This window comes from Ascidiella aspersa, chromosome 2, assembly GCF_963924565.1.
Source record: "Ascidiella aspersa chromosome 2, kaAscAspe10.2, whole genome shotgun sequence".
NCBI classification, from domain to species: Eukaryota; Metazoa; Chordata; class Ascidiacea; order Phlebobranchia; family Ascidiidae; genus Ascidiella; species Ascidiella aspersa.
In genome coordinates, this window is record NC_139448.1 from 109,003 (window position 1) to 134,466 (window position 25,464).

The 25,464-nt window shown below is 38.5% G+C and overlaps 3 protein-coding genes across 6 annotated transcripts in view; all 3 read left to right on the forward strand.

The window, feature by feature from the left end:
• LOC146162953 (NACHT, LRR and PYD domains-containing protein 14-like) overlaps positions 1-25,464 on the forward strand; it is a 193,112-nt gene that overhangs the window by 60,370 nt on the left and 107,278 nt on the right. The window lies entirely within an intron of this gene.
• Positions 1-25,464, forward strand: part of LOC146162954 (uncharacterized) — a 165,620-nt gene that overhangs the window by 33,147 nt on the left and 107,009 nt on the right. Inside the window, exon 10 of one of the 4 annotated variants that reach the window (XM_083381502.1) lies at positions 1,950-2,006. The exons of the other annotated variants lie outside the window; for them this stretch is intronic. Coding sequence (XP_083237628.1) covers positions 1,950-2,006 — 57 coding nt within the window. The remainder of the gene's footprint in view (positions 1-1,949; positions 2,007-25,464) is intronic. 4 annotated transcript variants of the gene reach the window in all.
• LOC146162955 (ribonuclease inhibitor-like) overlaps positions 2,729-25,464 on the forward strand; it is a 32,862-nt gene continuing 10,126 nt past the window's right edge. Inside the window, exons 1-3 of the mRNA XM_083381507.1 lie at positions 2,729-2,801; positions 3,599-3,754; positions 10,353-10,508. Coding sequence (XP_083237633.1) covers positions 2,790-2,801; positions 3,599-3,754; positions 10,353-10,508 — 324 coding nt within the window. The 5' untranslated portion in view covers positions 2,729-2,789. The remainder of the gene's footprint in view (positions 2,802-3,598; positions 3,755-10,352; positions 10,509-25,464) is intronic.

A 25,464-nucleotide genomic window follows, 5' to 3' on the forward strand; every position in this document is an offset into this window, starting at 1 on the left:
ATTATTTTAAAAAGTACACACTTTTGATCATACAATTGTTACGTGTTGGCAGTTTTACTTTGAATTGGCAAGTACTTCTACATTGAGTTGATTTCCTGTATATTGAGTTGAATTCCCCATTCCTGTTAAATGTACTGGTATAACATTCGCATCGGCATATTAAGGATGTACCAGGCTATGCGTCTCCACCTAAGGCCTAAAGTATATTTTTGGTTGTTTAATTACGCAAATGCTAAAAATTTTCTTTAGTCTGGTTTTGCTACGTTTCTGTGTCTTTTTTTTCAGCAAATCTATCCCAAAGGTAATATGGCACTGTGACTGTGACCATTTCTATTAAATTTTATTATAAATATCATTATTTCGAGCAATATAAATTGAAAATTTATCCAAAGAATATTTTTTCGTTTTGAGCAGCACGTTTTCACACAGGTTTGCCTGAAAACAGCTATCTATGTAACACTTTTAAAGCAAGAAAAACAGACATATACGTCCACCCCCAGGCCCCAGGTTGTACCTTCACATGTCCCTTGTGTACTTGTTAATAATGTCACAAAATTTTTTGCACCTTCGGTGCTACGTTTATTAATAGCCTTGTTTATCGCCAAAACATGGTAAGGTTCATACATTCCTTTGGCGAACACATCATTTAAGGGGCGCGACCAAAAACCGAAGAATTTTCGCCAAAAATGCTTGTCACCAGAAGGCTGACAAGATTCTGCCAGCCTGCCGTACGCTGACCTCGACTATATAATAACTAACTTATATCCAAGTACAATTAAAAGATTTTTTGTTGTTAATGCAAATCTGTATCAGAACCAGCCTGCCAATATACTTCATCCGGCCCGCCGCCTCTTTGACAAATTAGACACGAGTCTATTTTAAATACTTTTTGACTATTTTAAGTGTAAATACGAAAAATTTTCGCGCTTCGCGCTAATGATCTTTATACATCCAGTGTGTTTACGTTTTGATGCTCTTTTTGAACTAGATCAGTGCTTTTTTACTGTTGCGCCGTGGAAAGCTGCCAAGTGCGTCGCGGAAAAACGAAAAATGTATTCAAACATAATCGACAAATATTTTTTAACCAATTTTTTAAATGTAACAAAAACAAGAAATTTAAAAGAAATACCGGTATACCAAAAAAATCGCGCGCGCTTCGCTCGCCAGGTGTGCCCCAAACGGTTAACAAACACTAAAATAGATTAACTATAAAATTTATCGCGTTTTCTCAAAGTAGTTTTATTACACTTTTTTAATAGTAGTAGGGGGATGGCGACGTGTGGACTCGAATTTTAAACCAAGTATACGCTTTTTTAGCGAATTTGCGCCAAGACTTTACTGCCTCTTTAAAAGTAATTATAAACACGTTTTTAAAGTGCAAAAAAATCCGAGGCCCACCTGATTCACAATTGTTATAAAGTTGTAATAACACCAAATCTCATTTAACATATGTTGTGCGGCCCGCAGAGACCTTTCTGTGTTTGCTTTTGGCCCGCGACTACTACACAAAGGTTGCCGACCCTTGTGTAAGGATTTGAATAAACTATCCAATGTTAGGATCAACTCTTCATAGAGTTTTGCTCAATTCAGCAACCTTATTTAGCTAGGAAACCGGCCCACTGTAGAGGCTAACCTTATTACTTTTTCGTGCTTTCAAAAGGTCTGTTTTTCCCGTTATTTTGCAGGAGTTAGTTTATTCGGCCAGCTGATGTTATTTTTACCTGAATTATGACGTCACGCAATGGTATACTTTTGTGACGTCATATCTGAAAAAATTGTGACGTCATATCTGAAAAAATTTCATGGCCCTCCCCAAACTGAAATCCTAGACCCGCGCCTGCTCAGCATCTAATTAAGCTTGATGGGCGACTTAAAAGTGCGAAAAGTAAAAGTTTGTCATCAGAAAAACTTACATGTTTGTAAAATATGTTTTCCTGATATATTTCCAGGCAAGGCTAAGATGTTCTACAAACGCCTTTCAAAGCAATTCAAGCGAAAGCGCAATGGTAAGTTTACAACATTTATTTTACTTTGTGCTATATTTTCACTGGACATATATATTCAAACAAGTAAAACACACGTGAGCATATTAGGCGCTACAAGCTTTAGCCGTGAACGCGATTAAAGAAACTCTTTAAGTAGATGGCGGTAAAAATATAAAATCATCAATCTATGGATAAGCTAGCATTAAATAAATATCTTCGTGTAAAAATGACTTCGTTTAAAACAAGTTCTTCTCCGGGTTGATCTACTTACGTAAACTTTTTACTATTAGTTACGATTTTAAAAGTTAGTTGCCCAACAACATAAAACAAGACGCTTACATGGCAGAAATATTACAATATCTTACACAAGTACTATCTCTTTTATTTATTGTGATTTTTGCCGGTCCGTGAACATATTTTTATTTAATCAGTTCGTCTAAAAAATTTGGAACTTCTGCTTTAAACAACCATTGTTAGAACAATTCACACTTGTGACGTCACAGTGCCAATTGCTGGTTCAACCTACAATGTTATTTTTGTTGCTTTTTTAATATTTGTTGAAAACTGTGTTTAGATATTGGAATGGTTGTTGATTTGCAAGAATGCAATGAAGCAGTGTTCCAGTCTTTCGCAAAGCACTTCCCTGTGGAGGCTGATTTTGGCGAACAACCCATCGGAACAAGTTCATGCCACGCTTTGGGGCGGATGCTCCAGCATGTCGACAAAACAATCGAGAGGTTGAGTCTGGGGGACCGCAAGCTGACAAGTCAAGGTTTCGAAGACATTTGCGATGGAATCGGGAAAATGACTCACAAGGTAAAGTGCTTTCATGTAATTATCAACATGTTGTCTCATTTAATTTATTTATAGAATAATTTGTATTTGTTACATTATTGATATAAAGATTTCAATGCCATACCCTGGCTAACAGTTACTTGTAGCGTGGTTTCCCATATAAGGAAGCATGTTAAAACAGAATCGCGCCCCCCCCCCTGTTTTTAAAGGTTCAGAATAAATATGAAATTAATTACCGGGACAACTTATTAGTTTACTTCAGGGGCCACAAACATGTTAAACGATTGGTTTACGAATGTTAGTTTGTAGCGTTTTTTCCAAAGCATTAAAACTGTATTGCAAAGACTAAACAGGGATTGCGCTTTAAGCAAAAACGCATTGATCTATTAAATTATATTTTTATGGAGTTCAAAATCCTTATGACGCTTTGGCCTAAGACAGTGGTTCTCAAACTGGGGTCCGCGGTCCTTTTGGGGGCCGCAAGACAATTTCCTGGGACCGCGAAGCACCTAACAAAAAATCAACACGACGCTCCTGAAGAAGAATTTTTTTTGTTTAATAAACTACTACTCCATTATTAAAAATATTTGGGAATTGATTCAAATATCTTATACATATGCGGGTAATAATTTAAACTGTACCTTTCCTGACGTCACCTTGAAACAAACAATAAAACTTTTTGCGGTGTTTTTGGTACTTGTATATTTTCGTCCAAAATTACTTGAGATTTTGTTTCGCTTTTTGTTCAAAATAATTTATTTCAACGAAACATTGAATGGAAATCTTTAAACTCACGACGTTATGTTTCTATGAATTAGCTGAAGGAGCTTAACCTCCGCTACAACCAAATCCAAAACGCCGGAGTGAAAAGTTTGTCGGAGATTGTTCACAAGTTGGAGAAGTTGGGGTTGTACGAATGTGGCATCACAGACATCAGTCCACTCACCGACGCCATCAAGAACAAAGATTGCAAAGTAGGTTGTTTTTAAAGAATCGAGAAGCAGTCAGAGGTACAGCAGCCAATTTAGCAAAAAGTCGGCTAGCTCAAGTACACATACACTCATTAGTCATTAAACATTATTTTAAACAACTTTATTAGCCGAGTGAATAGCTCATTCCATAAAAATATTTGGTAATTCATTCAAAGATTAAATCCATTTTTTGCTACAGTTGCCAAACAAGCAAATTCGTGAAATTTAACAAAAATAATAAATTTATAATTTGGCATGATCATATTGTTAATTTTTATCAAAGATAATAAATATTTGTGTTTTGCTGCTGCACCTTTGATACGTGGGTAATGATTTTAAACTGTACCTACACCTTTGTCACATTAAATCAAACATTGAAACGTTTTGCAACTTTACCTCTCCAACGAAATTTCTTAATTTTTTTTTTTTAATTTCACAATTTTGATTTTAGCTACTGCACCTTCAGCATGCAGATAATAATTTAAACTGTACCTTAGCCAAACAAACGTGACCAAAAATGTGTGGCATGTTGTTATGTTTGCTACTTTACCTCCACCGCTTTAGTGCCCTTAATTGTAAATGTGTTTTGTGTCGACCGATTCACCCACAAAGTGTCAGCTGTGATAAACCATCTCACTAAATAAATAGACCGTCCTAAGTAAATAATAATAATTAACCAATGGGTCAAATTCCCAATAATATGTATCCACTGCCGTGTAGCCCAAGGGTAACAACTTTAATATCTTAATGCTGTGAAGTTTATAACTACTGAATTAAATAATTAAAATACATTTGTAACTAACCCAGGGTTTTCGGCCACGGAGCGGTAATTGGGGGGCCACGGGCATAGGCGTAGCCAGGGGGTGACAGGGGCCAAGAAAAAAGACCTAAAACCCTCCCCCCGAAAAAGATAAATATTATACTCCTAATAATTAATTTGTTGGTAGCGTTTATGAACAGTTCCACAACAATCACAGGCACGCCACACCTTCAATTGTCATAGACTGTTACGTCACAGACGATATAGTTGTTATGTTTGCTGTACTTTTAGTAATGTAGCTTTAATATTTTTGTCATTTTGTTTCTGCTATCTGAATGGTTTTTGAGTATTGCGCTAAAACTCAGTCAGTTGCTGCTCGAAACGGTTTGAGCTTTCATATTTATTTTTCTTCGATACGGCAGTTGATACACTGGACTGAAAAAGCGATCAAGTTGTAACGAGCCTCGCTGGTGGGGAGCGAATAATGGAATTTTAATCGTAGTGTCATTACGGATTTGTAGTAAATAGTTATTTGTTTATGTTTTATATACACTCGATTTATCGCAGTGAGGTATCAGCTTCAGCCTCAACTTATTACCTACTCAGCATGTCTTGTTTTTTTCTGCATCGATAGGCGGTGCACCAAACCAAATACTCTCACTAGTTCTAGTTCAAAATATTTGACCACACAAAACATTTTAGGCTGGCCACGGGCACAACTCTCTAGCTAGGTATTGCAAAACCAAAATGCCACCACTTTTATCAATTGCCAGTTATTATGACTGTAAAACTTTCTTCTAACGTTTTGTAACTCATTTTTCAGGCACGTTTTTTGAACCGGCAGTATAGGGATGTTTAAAAGTAGAATATCGGTTAATTTTAATTTGTTTATCGCAGAAAGTTACGCCTTATCCTACGAACGTGGGTGGCAAGTTTAGATAAAGGCCTGTCGCTGTGGCGAAACATTAACTGTGCTGCTTTATATGTAGACATGTAGTGCGGCGTCAGCGTTTTTTCGGGCGGCCAATTACTTGCCGATAATATTAATTGTCGGTCAAATGCCGTTGGTCGAGACCTAATATTCAGCTAGGTTATGCATGTAAAAAAAGTAAAAAATCCATAAATCACTCGCTTGGCTGAGTACAAAATAGAGCCAAATATAAAAAATACCTTGGCAGGAACCAGCTTTGTAATGAGTAATTAGTTAACTTAAACTAAAATAACTGATTTATTAAATTTTTTTCCAACTAAGTGCCTTTATTTGTTGATTAATGGCTATATTTGTTATTAACCTGGAGAAGTAAAAACCAGTAAATACAATGCTAGATATTTTTAAGCAGGGGGCCAGGAGGGTTGAGAGCCTTTCAAAGGGGGCCACGAAGCATAAAAGGTTGAGAACCACTGAACTAACCTATCAAAGTTATTTCGTTGCTATTAGTACAAGTTTGAGTTGTTAATTCATATGGAAATTGGAATAAAAAATGTGTTCAATCACAGAAAATTCTTGAAGAGAAATAAAGTTATTTCTTGTACCCAAACTTGGTACTTCACCCACCATCGCGCCAATAAAATAACATGTAAGCACTGCCCAGTGAAGTAACAGTTGAAACACACAATAAGACCTATAAAGTAACAATATTTAAAGCCGGATGAAAAAATAACACTGACAATATTTACAAGCTGATATGAGAGCTACACGAGCTAATGAGAGCACTTTTCATTTCAACATTTGTCAATTGTAGTTTGGTCACAATCACTGTCCTTGTCGTATTCATCCGAGCTGCAATCAGCGTCAACGACCACAGATCTTGATGGCGATTCATTTTGTGTTACTTTTCTGCGGCGTTTAGCTCCATTTAGCCACACGTTAATGGCTGGTTGTGGGTCGAATTGTGTAAGATTAGCGGAACATATTTGCACCACCGTCAAGTCGTTCATCGTATCAGTGGCTAGACCAGCGCTTCTCAACCGGTGCGCCATGGAAGGTTGTCAAGTGCACCGCGAGCAAAAGGAAAAAAATAATTTAACATATAAAACATGTATTTTTACTTTCCTATTAAGCTTAGCTCATTAATTCCGCACTACTTTCAAGTAGAAAACACGTTTTCGTCAATTTCATGTTGCTGACACACTTTCTGCCACGCTAACACACTTTCTATTCCAGCGCTTACGAGCAATGTGGAATACTGTGTACAGATCATTTGCACTTCTCAAATTTACCGAAAAATAATTTCCTTTACCCTTTCCTTTGCTGTAAGATCTCCAAGTTGAGCGCGGATTGCGCTGTACCCTCGTATCACATTCTTGATTGATAGCAGAGTATGACCCACCCATCTTGTGCCACACACTCTCGTGGGCATTACGGCACATTGGTTGAGGCCCTCAAAAGTTAGTCTAAGGCAGGGGTGTCAACTCAACCATGCCGGCGTGCCAATTTTTATCTTATAACTTCTTCCCGTGCCAAAGTTTCGTAACCGAACCAATTCTTTTTAATCATAAAAGCGCTTTTTTACCAAAAATAAGAACGTTTAATTAAACTTGAAAAAATACTGTCTAGTAGAAATACGCATCACTACATCAAATTGTCTCTCGGTGAGCTGACTTTTGTTTCTTCACACCAAGCTATATAACATTATGTGAATGCCAGCCTCCACACAGTATAATGTTGCTATATCAAAAGTAATTGTTGGTTGTCGTGGTTTGGCGATTGTGTTATATTGTGAACAAACAATGGCAATTGGCTGTATAACAAACTTGGTATTTTCTGACAATTGGCTGTATAACAAACTTGGTATTTTTTGGCAATTGGCTAAATCACAATTTTAGTATTTTTTGGGAAGGGCTTGCGTGCCATTTTTTATTAGGTCGCGTGCCACATTTGGCACGCGTGCCGCTTGTTGGACACCCCTGGTCTAAGATTTAGACGCTGTTACGGGCTGTTATGGTAAAGATAGTATAGCCCCATTAACAGGACAAGAACACTTTCGTATAGCTTGTTCTGTTTTGTAGCGTCTTTGGGGAAAAGCTGCAAACGATGTGCAAAGCAGGGACAACCACAACGCTAGGCTGCAAACCCTTTAATAAGCCTGAAAGCCACATTTCTTTCCTACCATTACATTAGCTCCATCACAGCCAAAGCCAACTAACCTTGACGTAATCTCTTCCTTGCTTATACCCACTTCTAAAAGGGATTTTAAAATACTGTCATAAATGGCTGCAGCATTTGGACTCTCTGGGCTTCCTTAGGCGACAAACTTAGTTTGCACCAAGCCCCTAACGCTATAGCGGACATGAACGGATGTCTGCTCCGTTATGCTGCTGTCCATTGCACCATCACAGGTTATACTTACAATTTCTTTTACAAAGGTCTTGCACGACTTTCTACTGCGATATGATTTGCCGACGTCAAGACCCTTTGCCTCATCTAGTTCACACAACCAACAGTAATGGCAGATCGGTCTTCTGTGCTTTGCAATAGCGTGAGCGTTTCTCAAAAAATTGCCCATTCTTTTGCTGTATTGCTCATTAAGCTGATTGAATGCTATTAGAGCAGGAGCTGTCGCTGGTGATTTTTGCCCTTCATAACACGAACGAGCTAATGCATGGACTTCACTTTGCTCGTGATAAGCAATCGACTCACTTAAAAGATTTGCACCACTTGCACTGCATACCATTTCGGCAATTTAGTAGCCACGGCCTGTTTTCCATTTCTCTAAATCCTCGCGCTCTCTTTTTTCGCATTCAGCTTTTTCTGTGCTTGGAAGGACGTTTCACAGGTAGGGTTCCTCTCCGGGAATGTTTCGACGGGAAATTCCCGGGATTTCCCGCGAATTAACAATCCCGAATCCCGGGAATTTTTTTTTAAATCCAGGGTATTCGGCAACATAGCAAAACTTTAAAAAAATTGTCGTTTTTGACAAATATAACGAAAAAAATAGGGCGCTCCTTCACTTCTGCACGTAGAAAGTTATGCAAAACAACGGTCTACAAATAACGCACATTGTTTACGTGCGCGTTAGCTTTTAGCATTTAAACTCGGATTTATAAATAATAAATTTACTTTCTTTAACAAACTTGCTCAAAACCTTTAACAAATCATGTTTTAATATGTATTAATATTTCTACGTATCTACAAATGTCTTCCTTTCCATTCTTCCGCTCATTTTTTGTCGCTTTGGTGCGCGTTAACGTTTAAATGAGGGTGGTCAGGTGATATTATTAGTAGCAAATATAATAACTCTTGACCCACTCTCACCCAAACGCTAACCCGCAAATGCGGTACTTTTAGTTTTTTGCATAAATTTATAGGCCTACGTGCAGAAGTGCAGGAGCGCGAAAAATAGTACAAACCATGTTAACGTCATTGCCTTTATTTGCGCTTACCAACGGAAAAAACTTAATTCAATTTATTCTACTCAATAAAATGCGCCCTGCATGCGCTGTTTTTAAATAAAAACAAATAAGGGTGCTTACTTTAATACGAGAAGGCCTTGTAAGATTGCAGAAGCTATGCTACAGAACATAAATGAACTTAATTAAATGTTTGGAGCTAATATAAAATAATTTTAAACGTCATAATGACGTGTAATTTTAGGTATAATTTTTTCGTCGGGAATCCCAGGAAGTTAAACGGGATTGAAAAAATCCGTGAAAAAGAGATGCCCTAGTTTGACCGCAGGTTGCTTCGCGCCACAAACAAAACGCCACATTCCGCCTAACAACACTATAGTTACTGACTGAACAGCAAATAATGACACCAAGGGCGTGCGCAATGGTTTCGTTTCGTATCTAAACATAATTGCGATATAAAATATTTACAGACAGTTATTTTTTAGGCTTTGGCTTGGCTGACCGTTATGAACTTAAGAGATCGCAACAACATTCTTACATAGACTAATTGCTAATTCTCGGCTGTAGCACAAGTATGCGATAAAATACCGCATTGTTCAGTGGGACGTTTCGGTCCCTCAAAACATCTTAAAAAACACTGCTTACAAATAATATTATGGGACATTTGCAATTGAACTTATTGTTACCGAACAACTGCAGTAATTGCGTATAATTTTGGAATACAAACAATTCAATAAATACAAAAAAGTAAAATTTTTTTCGCTGGGTACATCACAAGTCCAATAAACTTTTCAAAGGCAACGACTGGGTTAAACATTTTTTTTAATTAACAACGTTTAAGTTAAAAATAAACCTCATAACTATTTACCACTGCAGCAATGGCGAGGTTTTTAAAACGGGACAAAGAGTCATTATTACGAGTTCAAACGTGACCGCGGTTTACATTCTGCTTAAAACATCGATACCGCAATAAAACGTGCCGCGCACCAACATTTGTGTTTTCTTTAACATCCACACCTCTGCAGTAAATCAAACATTGCTATGTTTTGCTACTCTACCTTAAATTTTCGGTCAAAATTACTTGAAATTTGTTTCGGTATAAACTTAAGAGAATTTTTTTTGGAATAAAAACAAAAATATTTTTTTGGCTTGCTTGCGAACATATACACCCTCACCCATTAGTGATTAAACATTAATTTAAACTACTTTTTAGTCGGGTAAATAGCTTAAGTTTATAACTACTGCATTGTTAAAAATATTTGGTAATTGATTCAAATATCTAATACATATGCGGGTAATAATTTAAACTGTACCTTCCCTGACGTCACCTTGAAACAAGCAATAAAACTTTTTGCGGTGTTTTTGGTACTTTGTATATTTTCGTCCAAAATTACTTGAGATTTTGTTTCGCTCTTTGTACAAAATAATTTATTTCAACGAAACATTGAATGGAAATATTTAAACTCACGACGTTATGTTTCTATGAATTAGTTGAAGGAGCTTGACCTCGGCAACAACCAAATCCAAAACGCCGGAGTGAAAAGTTCGTCGGAGATTGTTCACAAGTTGGAGGTGTTGGAGTTGTGGTATTGTGGCATCACAGACATCAGTCCACTCACCGACGCCATCAAGAACAAAGATTGCAAAGTAGGTTGTTTTTAAAGTTGATTCTCGATAAGCAATCTGAGGTTCAGTAGCCAAACAAGCAAGTTCGTGAAATTTAATAGAACTGTTCCATTTAAAATTTAGCCAAAAGTAAAAATAAAATGTGTTTTTTGTAGGTTATCTTAGGTGCACATACACCCATTAGTTATTAAACATTATTTTAAACAACTTTATTAGCCGAGTTAATAGCTTATTCCATAAAAATATTTTTTAATTCATTCAAACAATAAATCCATTTTTGCTACAGTTGCCGAACAAGCAAATTGGAAAATTTTCCGAAAATAATAAATTTATAATTTGGCAGGATTATATTGTTAATTTTTATCAAAGATTGTGTATAGTCGTGTTTTGCTACTGCACCTTTGATACGTGGGTAATGATTTTAAACTGTACCTACACTTATGTCACTTTAAATCAAACATTGAAACGTTTTGCTACTTTACCTTTCCAACGAAATTTCTTAAAATTTTGTTTTGTTTTATTTTTTTAATGTTATATTTCTGACTTTAGCTACTGCACCTTCAGCATGCAGGTAATAATTTAAACTGTACCTTAGCCAAACAAACGTGACCAAAAATGTGTGGCATGTTATTATGTTTGCTACTTTACCTCCACCGCTTTAGTGCCCTTAATTGTAAATGTGTTTTGTGTCGACCGATTCACCCACAAAGTGTCAGCTGTGGTAAACCATCTCATTAAATAAATAGACCGTCCTAAATAAATAATAATAATTAACCAATGGGTCAAAGTAGCCAGGGGGTGACAGGGGCCAAGAAAAAAGACCCAAAACCCTCCCCCCGAAAAAGATAAATATTGTACTCCTAATAATTAATTTGTTGGTAGCGTTTATGAACAGTTCCACAACAATAACAGGCACGCCACACCTTCAATTGTCATACACTGTTACGTCACAGACGATATAGTTATTATGTTTGCTGTACTTTTAGTAATGTAGCTTTAATATTTTTAGTCATTTTGTTTCTGCTATCTGAATGGTTTTGAGTATTGCGCTAAAACTCAGTCAGTTGCTGCTCGAAACGGTTTGAGCTTTCATATTTATTTGTCTTCGATACGGCAGTTGATACACTGGACTGGAAAAAGCGATCAAGTTGTAACGAGCCTCGCTGGTGGGAAGCGAATAATGGACTTTTAATCGTAGTGTCATTACGGATTTGTAGTAAATAGTTATTTGTTTATGTTTTATATTCAGTCGATTTATCGCTGTGAGGTATCAGCTTCAGCCTCAACTTATTACCTACTCAGCATGTCTTGTTACAGGCACAACTCTCTAGCTAGGTATTGCAAAACCAAAATGTCACCACTTTTATCAATTGCCAGTTATTATGACTGTAAAACTTTCTTGTAACGTTTTGTAACTCATTTTTCAGACACGTTTTTTGCCCCGTCCGTATAGGGATGTTTAAAGTAGAATATCGGTTAATTTTAATTTGTTTATCGCAGAAAGTTACGTCTTATCCTATGAACGTGGGTGGCAAGTTTAGATAAAGGCCTGTCGCTGTGGCGAAACATTAACTGTGCTGCTTTATATGTAGCCATGTAGTGCGGCGTCAGCGTTTTTTCGGGCGGCCAATTACTTGCCGCTAATATTAATTGTCGGTCAAATGCCGTTGGTCGAGACCTAATATTCAGCTAGGTTATGCATGTAAAAAAAGTAAAAAAAACATAAATCATTCGCTTGGCTGAGTACAAAATAGAGCCAAATATAAAAAATACCTTGGCAGGAACCAGCTTTGTAATGAGTAATTAGTTAATAAAAATAACTGATTTATTAAATTTTTGAGCAACTAAGTGCCTTTATTTGTTGGTTAATGGCTATATTTGTTATTAACCTGGAGAAGTAAAAACCAGTAAATACAATGCTAGGTATTTTTAAGCAGGGGGCACGAGGGTCGAGAGCCTTTCAAAGGGGGCCACGAAGCATAAAAGGTTGAGAACCACTGAACTAACCTATCAAAGTTATTTCGTTCCTATTAGTACAAGTTTGAGTTGTTAATTCATATGGAAATTGGAATAAAAAATGTGTTCAATCACAGAAAATTCTTGAAGAGAAATTAAGTTATTTCTTATACCCAAACTTGCTACTTTACCCACCATCGCACCAGTAAAATTACATGTAAGCACTGCCCAGTGAAGTAAGAGTGAAAACACACAATAAGACTTATAAAGTAACAATATTTAAAGCCGGATGCTCTATAATACTATAGTATTAAGACCAACTACACAATAAAACAACACTTTGTGCCCCCTATTCACGTTTAAGAAATATAAATATAAAATATGTTCCCTAACGTCACAAGAGAGGTTTATGATGTCATAATGAAAACCACCAGTTAAAGTTTAACTGCTAAATAACGGAAATATTAAATATTTGTGGCCCTACGACAGCAAGTATACCTTTGTTAGTATCAGAATAGATCGCCACAATATGTTTCCCTTCATCGTTTTACAGCATTCGAATTTTGCTTGCAATAAACGCCAATAATAGTGTGATTTAACTGAAATTGCTATTCTAGAGTTCATGAATCACCGCGGAGCAACACGCGAAAGTATGCATAGCGCTTTGGTGCTCATTAAATTTAAGGGCGAGTGGCTATCAATCAGAAAAAAAAATACCAAAGCCATAATATTCGATAAAATCAACATTTCGCAATTTACAGACGTTTCATCAATAACTCATGCCATCATTAGTGTAAAAATCAAGTGCAGATAAAAGCGATAAAACATCAATGTAAAGAATGTAACAATTCCTTAAATATATTTTTTCTACAATCTTTAGTGAAAAAATAACACCAACAATATTTACAAGCTAATATGAGAGCTACACGAGCTAATGAGAGCACTTTTCATTTCAACATTTGTCAATTGTAGCTTGGTCACAATCACTGTCCTTGTCGTATTCATCCGAGCTGCAATCAGCGTCACGACCACAGATCTTGATGGCGATTCTTTTTGTGTTACTTTTCTGCGGCGTTTAGCTCCATTTAGCCACACGTTATTCGCGACCGATTCCTTCAATCTGAATAAAATACTGCAATTACTAAAATAGATTATAATTTTAGATTGACGCTGATACCGTCTGCATAAATGCATCTTTAGCAGCTGCCATTTTCCTGCCACGCTAACACTATATATTCCAGCGCTTACGAGCATAGGCGCCGAACGTGGGTGTGCATAGCGTTTTTTGACGCCCTGGATTTCTTGCAGGGTGTCAAAACGCCCTGAAATTCGACCAGGTTTCATGTGCAATTAGTGTGCAACTCCATCTCTGTAAACACTATATTACAGCTAGCGCAATGTACACCGCTAGTAGCACAATCGTGGTTCACTAACAGTATGCTCGACTTTTCTGAATTACATGGGGAGAAGTACCATCTGTGAAAGTGTTCGTTCGCACGTATTAATAAACTGAAGCACTGAAAGTACGAAATACCAGGTCGCGCTAACGTAGGTTAAACTTAAGCTGATAAGAAATTTGTGTTTAGTGAAAAATATTCTGTCATAAAAGATGCGTGAAGCCAATTACTGAGGCTAAAATATACAAGTGTTAACCTATTTCCTAAATTTTAAACGCCGAATAACACACAATGCTTCGTCTAGAGCAGGGGTTCCTGTTACGACTTTACTAGTAATTCTAGAAAATTACCTAGGCCTCCTGTAAAGTCGCTGTGAGTTCTTATTTCCGGGCAATAAATAACCTACCAAAGAGAACTTATATTAAAGACCACAACAAGAAAACCCAATGTACAGATGTATTGGTTGCAAGAGTAGAATATTACCACACCACAAACAATAATGACACTTAGACACACACAATTACTTACAGAGGTGACAGACAGAGCATAATGAAACTTAAAGTTTTACTCGATAATTTCACAAGGCTACACCCAGACGTCTCTCTCCGCTGTAGGCGGTGAGCCGCTCGTAATATACGCTAAAACAAAACTCCTTTTCACGAGAACCGACGCGCTCCCGGAAACCCGAGGCCTGCCTTACAGGGCGGCCGTTTCGTGGAAAGATAACATTGGGCGGACCTTTTAGTGAGAAGTTAAACCGCGCCGAAAAACAAGCGATAAATGATTGTGAGATTTGCAGAAATGTTTGGAGACAAAAACATGTCCAAAGTCCAATTAACGGCGAACACCACAGCGCACAAGAATATTACGTTAATATACAATTATACATGTCTCGAAATGCGAAAACCTAATTCCTATAGCCCTACATTTAAGAACAAAGGCGCAAAATTAATAATGAATGTTAGAATTTACAGTCGGCGTAATAAGCAACCGGTGATAATTTTGTAGTGCTAATTAAGCACGTAACATTCCTCCCTCCTTAAAAACATTCACTTTAAACTTGGCATTCCGCGTAAATAGTCAGTATTGTTCTTAGCACGAAAGTGTCTCCACGCGTAACAGGCACTTAGCATGATGAGGATGCCTCCCGCTGCTGTTCCTCCACATATTGCAAGCACAAGGAGAGGCTTGCCGAGTATCCCGGTGGCGTCATCAATGGTGGTTGAAACCACCTGCCGTACATCATCAAATCCACGGATGGCGACATTTTCCAAAGAGGATAAACCAGCCCCGACATCGCCAAGGAAACCGCTGTTTGAAAACTTGAACAGGGTTGGGTCTTCCGTGAACACGAGTGGAATCCACGTGAAGTTCGTTGCAACGCTGACGTTTTCCAGAGCTGAGATGTCGTGCTCGAGTTCTCGGTGAAGGACGCTCGTACGATTGTTGTAGTCCTCCTCCTCTTGGCTCAACGTGTCGTTCGTCATCGAGGTGTTCAGCTGTCGGAACTCCAGAGTAGCTAATCTGCGAAGACGAACTTGACCGCGAGTTAACGCGAGTGAATAAAGCGATGTGTTATCGGCTTTTAGTTCTTTTAAAGTTTTCAACGATTGAAGACATGCTCGTATGGCATGTGTTTGTGCAATGGAGGAACTTAAGGTCGCGCGTGTGCCTGCAAGCACGTTTTTTTGGTTCTGTAGAATCATCATTCTATTCTTCTTCATTTAGCGATCTTCATTTATCTGCATGTACTCAAAGCGTCTTAAATCGTTTGCCAAAGCCAACTGCGTATTCTGTAAATCTTCCAAAGACAAACTGCTCTGGGTCAACAAGGCCGCAAATTGTTTCATTTAAGCTGCAACTCGGTTAAATTTATCGTCTATCTCCGACTGCAGTTTATTTAAACGATTGGCAAATTCTTGCTCAAGTTTTCGCATTTCGAAATGAATTACGGCTTCGGAAAATAAACAAGCGATTAAAGTAACAAAGAAAAAACGCTTCTGTCTGAAATGAGTGGGCAAAAATTGTACAGGGGCTACAGGGATATTACGTTCATTATCAAAGGGCGCGTGGGGGACCCTATGCATCAAAGAAACTTCTAATGAGCCTGTTGCCGAGGTGCAGACAGATCTCGATGCCCGAGCTTGGCAGGCGGTATCACCTGCCAGATTTAATGGGTAGGTGTCATAAAAATTAAACATTTGATAAGGGACAGATACATCAAAATGATAAGAATTTTTCTTTCTTTTAAAATCTAGCACTAAATCATGAACAGGTGGGCCATTGCCATCAGCAAAAATTGTATCATTAGGAAACCAATTAATTGGATAAGACGCAAATAAAATAGAGAATTTATCGCCGAGCCGATAATATGGTAATTTTACAATCAAACCCTTGTTTGAAAAATGAGTAACTCTAAGGTTAAAAACAGATATATGCACATTCATGCGCAAAGCAATGGTATCAACTGGAGTAGTTTGACCATGGGGAGCCCAAAATCCGATAGTACCAAACATACTATATAAAAAACAACCAGGAGAACGCAAAATATGTTCATTATTATGGCCGCGAATGTTCGTGCCATTCGGAAAAATAAAATCTGCCGAGGAAGCAAACGGATTTTTATAGTAAGTTCTAGGGTTTCCCACGGGTATTGAAACAGCCATAGTACCCAAGCAACCCATTTCCGAACAAGGCGCAGCGCTCTTTAAGACACGAAAACGAGTTAACTCATGTAAATCGTAATAATTTTGAATAGGCCACCAGTCAGCTAACTTGGCCATGTGCGGATAATTATAGGGCTCATAATTTAAAGTTACATTGGCTTTTACTCTCTCATATTTTTGGAAAAGTGTACATAGAAAAAGCGTTAATAGGCTAAAGGCCGATGATAAATCGTGAACTTTTCCATACGCATCAGTGTGGGATTTCGAACTCACTTCGAGATAGGTTTCATGTAGGCTTGATAGCCTTATATGATTAACCCCCACCCGAAATGTTACCAATTGACGCTTTCTCCCACATGTGCATTCCTTAGCGTATTCATGCGGCGTAGCATAATACTTTCCTTTGGGATAATGATACTCAGTCCAAGTCTTAGCTGCAGACCTGAAGTTGCCAAAAATGGGTGAGAAAAATGTCTTTGACCCATTAAGGCTAAGGTTTGCCTGCAGCCGGTGAAGCGGAATAGAGGTTTGAGGAGCACCAAATTTTGGGTGCACCCCTGGTTTCAATTTAAATGCGGCCAAATTTGACGCATCAGTAACCGCCACATCATTCAAATGGATGTGTTGAGCAAAAACCACTCCTATTTTAAAAAACAAAAACAAAATCCAATTCATTGTTAGACCTGTACAACAAAACAAACATTAAATCCTAGGCACCCGGAGCCGACGACTCCGGTTATGTGCCTTTACACAACATAGACAAATAACAATAAACGCTAATATAGTTAAAGGCATTATGACGGCAATCACCGCTATAGAATGAGGATGTACTGGTGTATTAATGGTGGTATTTACATTAGCTAATTGGCCATAGTAAGTGCAATTTCGCACTTGTAAACTTTCACCAGCAACGGGACTTAAAACAGAGCCACGTTTAACAAAAAAATTGCGTGTCCTCAACTGTTTATTTATCGAGTGGCACGCTGACCATTCGATCCATAGTGTCCAGGTAGGTAAACAAACTGGACACTTTACCTGTCGTCCTTGAAATAAACGAAAATTCTGCTCCTCCAACAAACCTGGAGCAGAAGAGCATTTGGGGCATGACACAAGGCATTCTGCCAGAACGCAAGGTAAACGAATCCCGTTTACACAAATCCTGGAACTATTTCCACAGGATGCCGTACAAGGAGTGCAACGCATTACCAAATTTGTGTCGTTTTCCACAAAACGTTTTTTCCTCCATGCCCCCACATTAAACATCAAGTTACATGTCCAAAAACAAACCAGGAACATAATAGGAAAATATCCCAACTTCATGATATGCATTTTTTTTCTTTACAGTTTTATGATATTATATTTTTTTTGAATCAGTGCTTAGGTTAATACTTTCAAAGGACGTGCACAATCCAATGAACCCTAGGTCTTAAAAACGCTGCAACATAAGATGATCAGTCTTAATGCAAAAACGTTTAGGTATACCAAAACCTGTTAAACACCTTTTTTTTTAATTTTTTTTAGCACATATACATATGTACAACTGTCACGTGTTCAAACTCATCCAGCGAGAATCAGGCAAAACATATGCCTTAAAAAGGACAATCACCCTGCCCTATTGTCGTCAGATGGAATTCCCGTCATCGTCTTCGACACTTAATTACGTAGGAGAATATTACTCATCCCCAAATTTAACACATGTGAGGCCCTTGCCCTGCCACATTTTAACTCGTGTTAATAGCGCGCAATACTAGTATATCTAAGGGGAATTGCACAATGCACATCCCTTATTTTCACATCAGCGAGGCTATCGGCCCTACCGCTCTTCTTCAATTTTAGGAAGGATTAGTCGACCTCCTCCGTCGTTAAAAAGGAACTTACCTTGTCCTTAATACGACTATATTTTTTTATTTGAAGGGGAAAGTATCTTCAACCCTTTTTTATATTTTTTTATAGTAGTAATATACCACCGCAATTATTACACACATCTTTCAGCACTGCTTAGTAACTGAAAACAAACAAAGAATACAACAAAACGTGCTATACATGCCTTAACAGGCAAGCGCAAGATCACAAACCACTCGAACCACAAACCACTGTACGTATCAGCGACTGCTATATTCAATCAATAAAACAACCACTCGGACAGAAAATTACGTTTAACTTATATACAGAATCATTTCGCAAAAACAACAACGTTGACAACTGTCTAATATATGCAAGCATCTCAACACATAATTACACATGACCACTTGCCAACACAACATTTTACAAGCAAAACATAAATCGGTCACACAAGCTTATTGATTTAAGACAGTCGAATATCTGAATTGAAATTTCACTACTCCTCAACAGATAATGTAACAGGGAACGCCTGATCGCGAGGCTGCTTGCGTAACTCTCCTTTAGACAGATCAACAGTCACGTTAGCCCTCGTCAAGCGAACAATTTCAAATGGCCCTTCCCGCAGAGGAGAGATTTTATTTGCCCTTGAGCGAACGGGTAAATAAGCGTGCGTAGCGTCCTCCCATTTTGACGGAACTGTTCGCACTGTTCTACGAGAAGGAGGCAATCGACTATGTCCAATTCCGGGCTCCGAATCAACATTTTCAGGCGCAAATCCAGACACTAGAGGCGCAGTTACATGTACAGGAGTTCGTGGCGTCTGATGCTATTTTGCTGCCTGTTCATAAGTTAATTTATTGTGGGTGTCAAAAGCCACAGACTTATCACAACGCAAGGCAGATAATACCTGTAAGGCGTCTTGATACGAACCACGAATTTCCAGAGTTCCTTTATTCAGTAAGTCGTGCTGAATGATGTCAGAAATTCCGATAATATTGTAAGGTGTCTGATCTAAAACTTCAAATTCAAGATTTATAGTAGAGTTAGAAATCATAACTGGGATTGACACTATGCCTTGTGACTTCATAGCACTGCGCGTGCCATCTAAGGTAGAAAATTTAGCATTTGAAGGATTTATCTTTACGGAATCTGGTAAGGCAGAAGGGTGTATAATGTTAGCCCCAGCACCCGTATCTAACAGAAATGGTTGACAAGTTACGCTATCTGTTACAAAGAGGTGCGCAGTGCCATTAGATGATGTCAAAATATAATTAGATTGTACATTCGAACAAGTAGGCTGAGGATGCGACTCATTCATGCAACCCCAGCCCGAATCTAGTTTTTTGAAAAAGTATTTGAAGGATTGAATGAATTAGAACGATTCACCTGAGTGTATCCACGATTCATTGTTCGTCCTCGGCCGGAAAATCGTTGCGAATTCCCGCCGTTGTATGAATTCTGAGTCGAGGTCTGCGGCCGACCCCACTGTCCATTTCGCCACGGGCCTGCTGAGCTCCATCTCCGGCCGCCGCGGCCCGCAGGCTTCGAGCTGAAAACCTGGTCTCCTGTGCTGGAATACACATCCCAGCCGTTAGCGCGAAGCAAACGCTTCAGGTCGCAGTCGCGCGCGAAATGTCCTTCAGCCTGACAAAAGAAACATTTAGATTGATACTTCATATTTTTAGATAACACTGTATTTTTCTGATTAGATGTATAACTTTTATTTTCATCACAGTTACTGTTCTTAGTTCTCTGCAATACCAACCCGTTCAAATGCGAAACTTTTTCAGATAGTTTTTTTAATTCCTCAGAGTTATCAGATAAAACAGACTTACCTTCTTCAAAATGCGATACTAAAACCTTCTTGATTGGGTCCAAACTGCTGGAACGAGCAGTAGATAGGGTAAAATAACGATGTAAGATTTTCTGCATGTTTTTCCACGTCTCGCCTTCAATTTGTAAAGCAACACTGGTGGGCAATTTTTTTAACAACACCTCCTCAACTAAACGCAAATACGGACTGTCACCCGCTAAACTATCTAACAAGATTCCTTCCTGAGCAAAGGCCGTCGTAATGGCCTGCACCGGGTTCAAGATTGGATTGTCATAACGAATGTTTTCCAACAAAGTACGCAAATGATTGATTAGCGCAACGTGCGATTTTTTAAACGTTGCCTTAACATGATCTTCCAAAGTCGTTAGTTTCTGTTCGCTATTCATATTCACATTCAAAAGCAAAGCTTGCAAAAACGACTGTAATGACAAATGCGCATCAGTCGTGGCCATCAGCGACAACAACACGTTTTCAGCATTCAAACCTAATTGTCGTAATTGGCGCACATTTAGCTCAAGCCACTGCAGTTCCTTTCCTGGAGATGCGCGCATTAATTGGGCCAAGTCTACGCGTTTCTTTGTAGTATTGTCAAACTTTAACTTCTGTGGATTAGCAAAGGTATCAAACCTAGGCGTAAAAGCGGTTCGTTCCATCATAGGCGGCATTCCTGAGCGAGACGGATTTAAAAAACTAGCACGAGGTTTCGCGCTCGGCGGTGGCGTCAAACAGTAGTCATTACTTGGTAACCGCTCACCTACCAACACCGGTTTCACCAATTCAGCTGGAGATTCGTCAGAAACATTGTTTTGTTTATCGCTTAATTCCGGATATAAATTTGACACGTATGAGGGCGCTGGACTTTCAATCGACTCGCCTTTTACCTCTTCCATATCATTAGACACCGGTCTCGATGCTAACGCTACCAACGTAGATGATTTGACAGCCGAATCGTCCTTAAATAACTTTTGTAAGGCCTTTATTTCCGCCTCTTTCGCATTAGAAGTTAATTTATGAGCTTTTTGGTCAAGCCTTAATTGTTGTTCAATGCCTTTCGCCATTTCGCGAGATTTCTCTAAAGCCACATAGTGCTCCGCTCTGTGCTGTCTTAACAATTCTAGCTCAACATTCAAACGTTCAATTTCGGCAATATAATTCTGTGCTTGATTCTTGCGGTCCTGAGTTGTCACGCTAGAATCCTCATTCGATGCTACCGGCTTGTTTAAAGACGACAAAACAGACGTTAGTTTATCCATAATGATCAACTCACAAAAAGAAGTAGTCTGCTATCCTTTCACAACGCCCAAAACACACATGCGCGTTCCACAAACCACAAAACAAAACGCACTCTCTTGAACCAAAAACGCAACCAATCGAGCAACAACAAAACGCCTCAATACTACCCGAAAATAAATTACAGGATGCAAATTGCAACCACAAACACGGGGCACCAAAACGTGTTACGACTTTACTAGTAATTCTAGAAAATTACCTGGACCTCCTATAAAGTCGCTGTGAGTTCTTATTTTCGGGCAATAAATAACCTACCAAAGAGAACTTATATTAAAGACCACAACAAGAAAACCCAATGTACAGATGTATTGGTTGCAAGAGTAGAATATTACCACACCACAAACAATAATGACACTTAGACACACACAATTACTTACAAAAGCGACAGACAGAGCATAATCAAACTTAAAGTTTTACTCGCTAATTTCACAAGGCTACACCCAGACGTCTATTGAGCTGTAGGCGGTCAGCCGCTCGTAATATACGCTAAAACAAAACTCCTTTTCACGAGAACCGACGCGCTCCCGAAACCCCAGGCCTGCCTTACAGGGCGGCCGTTTCGTGGAAAGATAATATTGGGCGGACCTTTTAGTGAGAAGTTAAACCGCGCCGAAAAACAAGCGATAAATGATCGTGAGATTTGCAAGGTTGTTTGGAGACAGGAAAAAAACATGTCTAGAGTCCAATTAACGGCGAACACCACAGCGCACAAGAATATTACGTTAATATACATGTCCCGAAATGTGAAAACCTAATTCCTATAGCCCTACATTTAAGAACAAAGGCGCAAAATTAATAATGAATGTTAGAATTTACAGTCGGCGTAATAAGCAACCGGTGATAATTTTGTAGTGCTAATTAAGCACGTAACAGTTCCCAACCTGTGGTACGTGAAGGTTGTTCAGGTGGTACGCGAGTAGTTTTTCGTTTTTAAAAACCTGGATTCACAACTTTTATATTTTGTTTATTTGTTGTTTTACAAAAAAAATCCTGAAGCCTATTCATTGTTACGTAACTATCCCCGTTGTTTTGTACCATTATACGATCTTCCAAATACAGGTCATGTCAATAAGTAGCACAGTTGCTTTAAAAAGCCATACAACGCTGTGGGACAGTGGGTCCTAGGGGGCGCCAAGCAATTCTTAGGTAGGCGCAAGGTCTACCTTCCAGTATTTAACTTTTTATACTGATTTATTCAGTTCCATGTTGCGATAGGTATTAAATATGCTTGTATGCCGCCCTATGCATAACATCAAAATTACACGTTTAGAAAAGAAACTGAGAAAAAATCGAGTTGCGAACTTCGAGGCTGCTTATGTTTAATATAGTTTCTCGAATTTTGGGAGAATATTTGCTACTTATTACCGCCTATTGGGCTGTGTTTAGTCAGAACAGTATGATATAGTTGAAGAAGATCCACCTTCTCCACAAACTGTGTTTTGTCAATTTTAACAACAAAACTACGTAAACATTTAGCGTTTCGCGCGAACTACGAATTACTTCTTTTTGCGCAACACTAATTGGGGGGAACATTTTTGCGCCAATTTTGAATGTTATTTGCAGTAAATAGCCTTCGCATTGTGTGTCATAACACTTTTTAAAACACGATTACCGCAATATGTCTGTCAAAATCAGCTCGATGTAAACCAATATATCGAGCACGAGCAACTTTTGTGTGTCTCCCAAATTAAAGTTTAGCCAATACAAACCAAATGAACGCAATTTATTTCGCTCTTCGCGCCACGAAGAGTTAACTTTTACAGAAAAAACACGGGACAATTATCAAAGGGGCGCAGCAGAAAAATAGTTAAGAACCACTGTTCTAAAAAAAGTGGTACGCGTGGCAGTACAGAGTGCCCCAAGTGGTACGAGATCGTAAAAGGTTGGGAACCCCTGGTCTAGAGTCATAATTCCTAGTGTTCAATATGCTGAGACGTTTGGTCACTCAAATCGATAAATAGACGTAATATTCCGAACAAAGCTTTTCAACGCCAAACTTATCAAAATAAAAAAAACACTGCTTGCGTGGTCGACCGTAAACACGGAATGCTTTTTTTCTTTCACCTTTCGTTCAGGTTGGCTGATTAGCAAAAATGTATTTCACAATTGACCACCCTAAGTTAAGCCTTTTTTCTCTTTTTTTGCTAAAAACGTCGAGTTAGGGTACTGTTTAACACTGTTCGCTGTCTGCGATAGTATTCGATGTTGGTGTAACAACGGAATTTTGGTAACTAACGCAATTCCCTTGAAAAGGTAGTCTAACTGTGTTTGTTTAAAGTCGCCTTTTTTATGTAATGATAGTTGCCGCAAAATTATTTTCATATCCAAAGACCACGTGCTTGGTGTGCAATTGACACAACTTATTTTCTTTAAACCGCAGCTTGTATTTAGCTAACTTGACACACTGCTCGGCGCAGATGTGGCATAATTTAACCCGGAAAAACGATATGCGTTTTGCAGGATGCGAAAGACGTGCTTGTAATTTAGCGTGGTCCCTTACATGAAACTAAACTTGGGAAAATGCACTGCTGATAGTCGAATTATGATTCTTCCAAAATCAATCACACATACTTACCGTCTTGGTCTAGTTTCTCGCCTGAAGTAAACGATTGCACACTGAGCTGTTTTGACGCACGTGTTCGCTTTACGTCTTAAAGGTTCGCTTTTGCTGGACGTTTATTGGCTGTGTCTGGTTGTATGAGTCGTTCTCTTTACTATTTTATAACGTCATTCCCGTCACTATTTTATGACGTCATTAGTGATTAAGCAGACAAAAATTAGGGGAATTCCCTAAGTTGAAATTTCGGGATTCACCTTTTCAAAGACTGTTTCAAAAGACGCCCTGGGATTTCGAAAGTTACGAGCAATGTGGAATAGTGTGTACAGATCATTTGCACTTCTTTATCTCCAAATACTGAAAAATATGAGAAATAATCAAAACTAAAAACTGTAGTTATTCCATAACCAGTTACTTTCAATTTCTTCTTTGTCGAACGAAGGCCATCTTGGGAAGCTTGCAATCGCTGTGGCTGATACGAAGCTGTCAGTTCCAACAGAAAATCTTTTTAGTAGCGCATAAATTACTTTTTCAACCAAAGATTCTTGAGATTTGCTGACCTGTTCAGTAATCGGCATGTCACGCATTTCTCCCCTTCAAATGTTTTCTTCTCGAAATTATCTTCTTTGTAATATTTGTTTAGATTAACACCATTTCTAAAAAATATGAATTTACTTAAAAAATGCAGTCTTGGGAATTATCGATGTAAACTGAAAAGTATACGTTTGTTGTAGAAAACTACCTTTCTTCAAGAATGCGAAGAACATCTAATGTTATGTCAAACTTTTCCCTCACATCAGCCAGGGTTACCTGGTCAGACTGTAGACACAGCGATAACGAATGAATCGGGGTTAGCACATCGGCAAGTAAATGCTATAAAGACATAACATCAGATCTCTTCATCGGCCATAAATAGCCTACCGCTCTATGTTTTACATCACCACTCAATTTACCGAAAAATAATTTCCTTTACCCTTTCCTTTGCTGTAAGATCTCCAAGTTGAGCGCGGATTGCGCTGTACCCTCGTATCACATTCTAGATTGATAGCAGAATAAGACCCACCCATCTTGTGCAACAAACTGTCGTGGGCATTACCGCACATTGGTTGAGGCCCTCAAAAGCCCGTCTGAGGTGTTACGGGCTGTTGTGGTAAGGATAGTATAGCCCCATTAACAGGACAAGAACACTTTCGTAAAGCTTGTTCTGTTTTATAGCGTCTTTGGAGGAAAGCTGCAAACGATGTGCAAAGCAGGGACAACCACAACGCTAGGCTGCAAACCCTTTAATAAGGCTGAAAGATCACCTTTCTTTCCTACCATTACATTAGCTCCATCACAGCCAAAGCCAACTAACCTTGACGTAATCTCTTCCTTGCTTATACCCACTTCTAAAAGGGGTTTTAAAATACTATCATAAATACCTGCAGCATTTGGA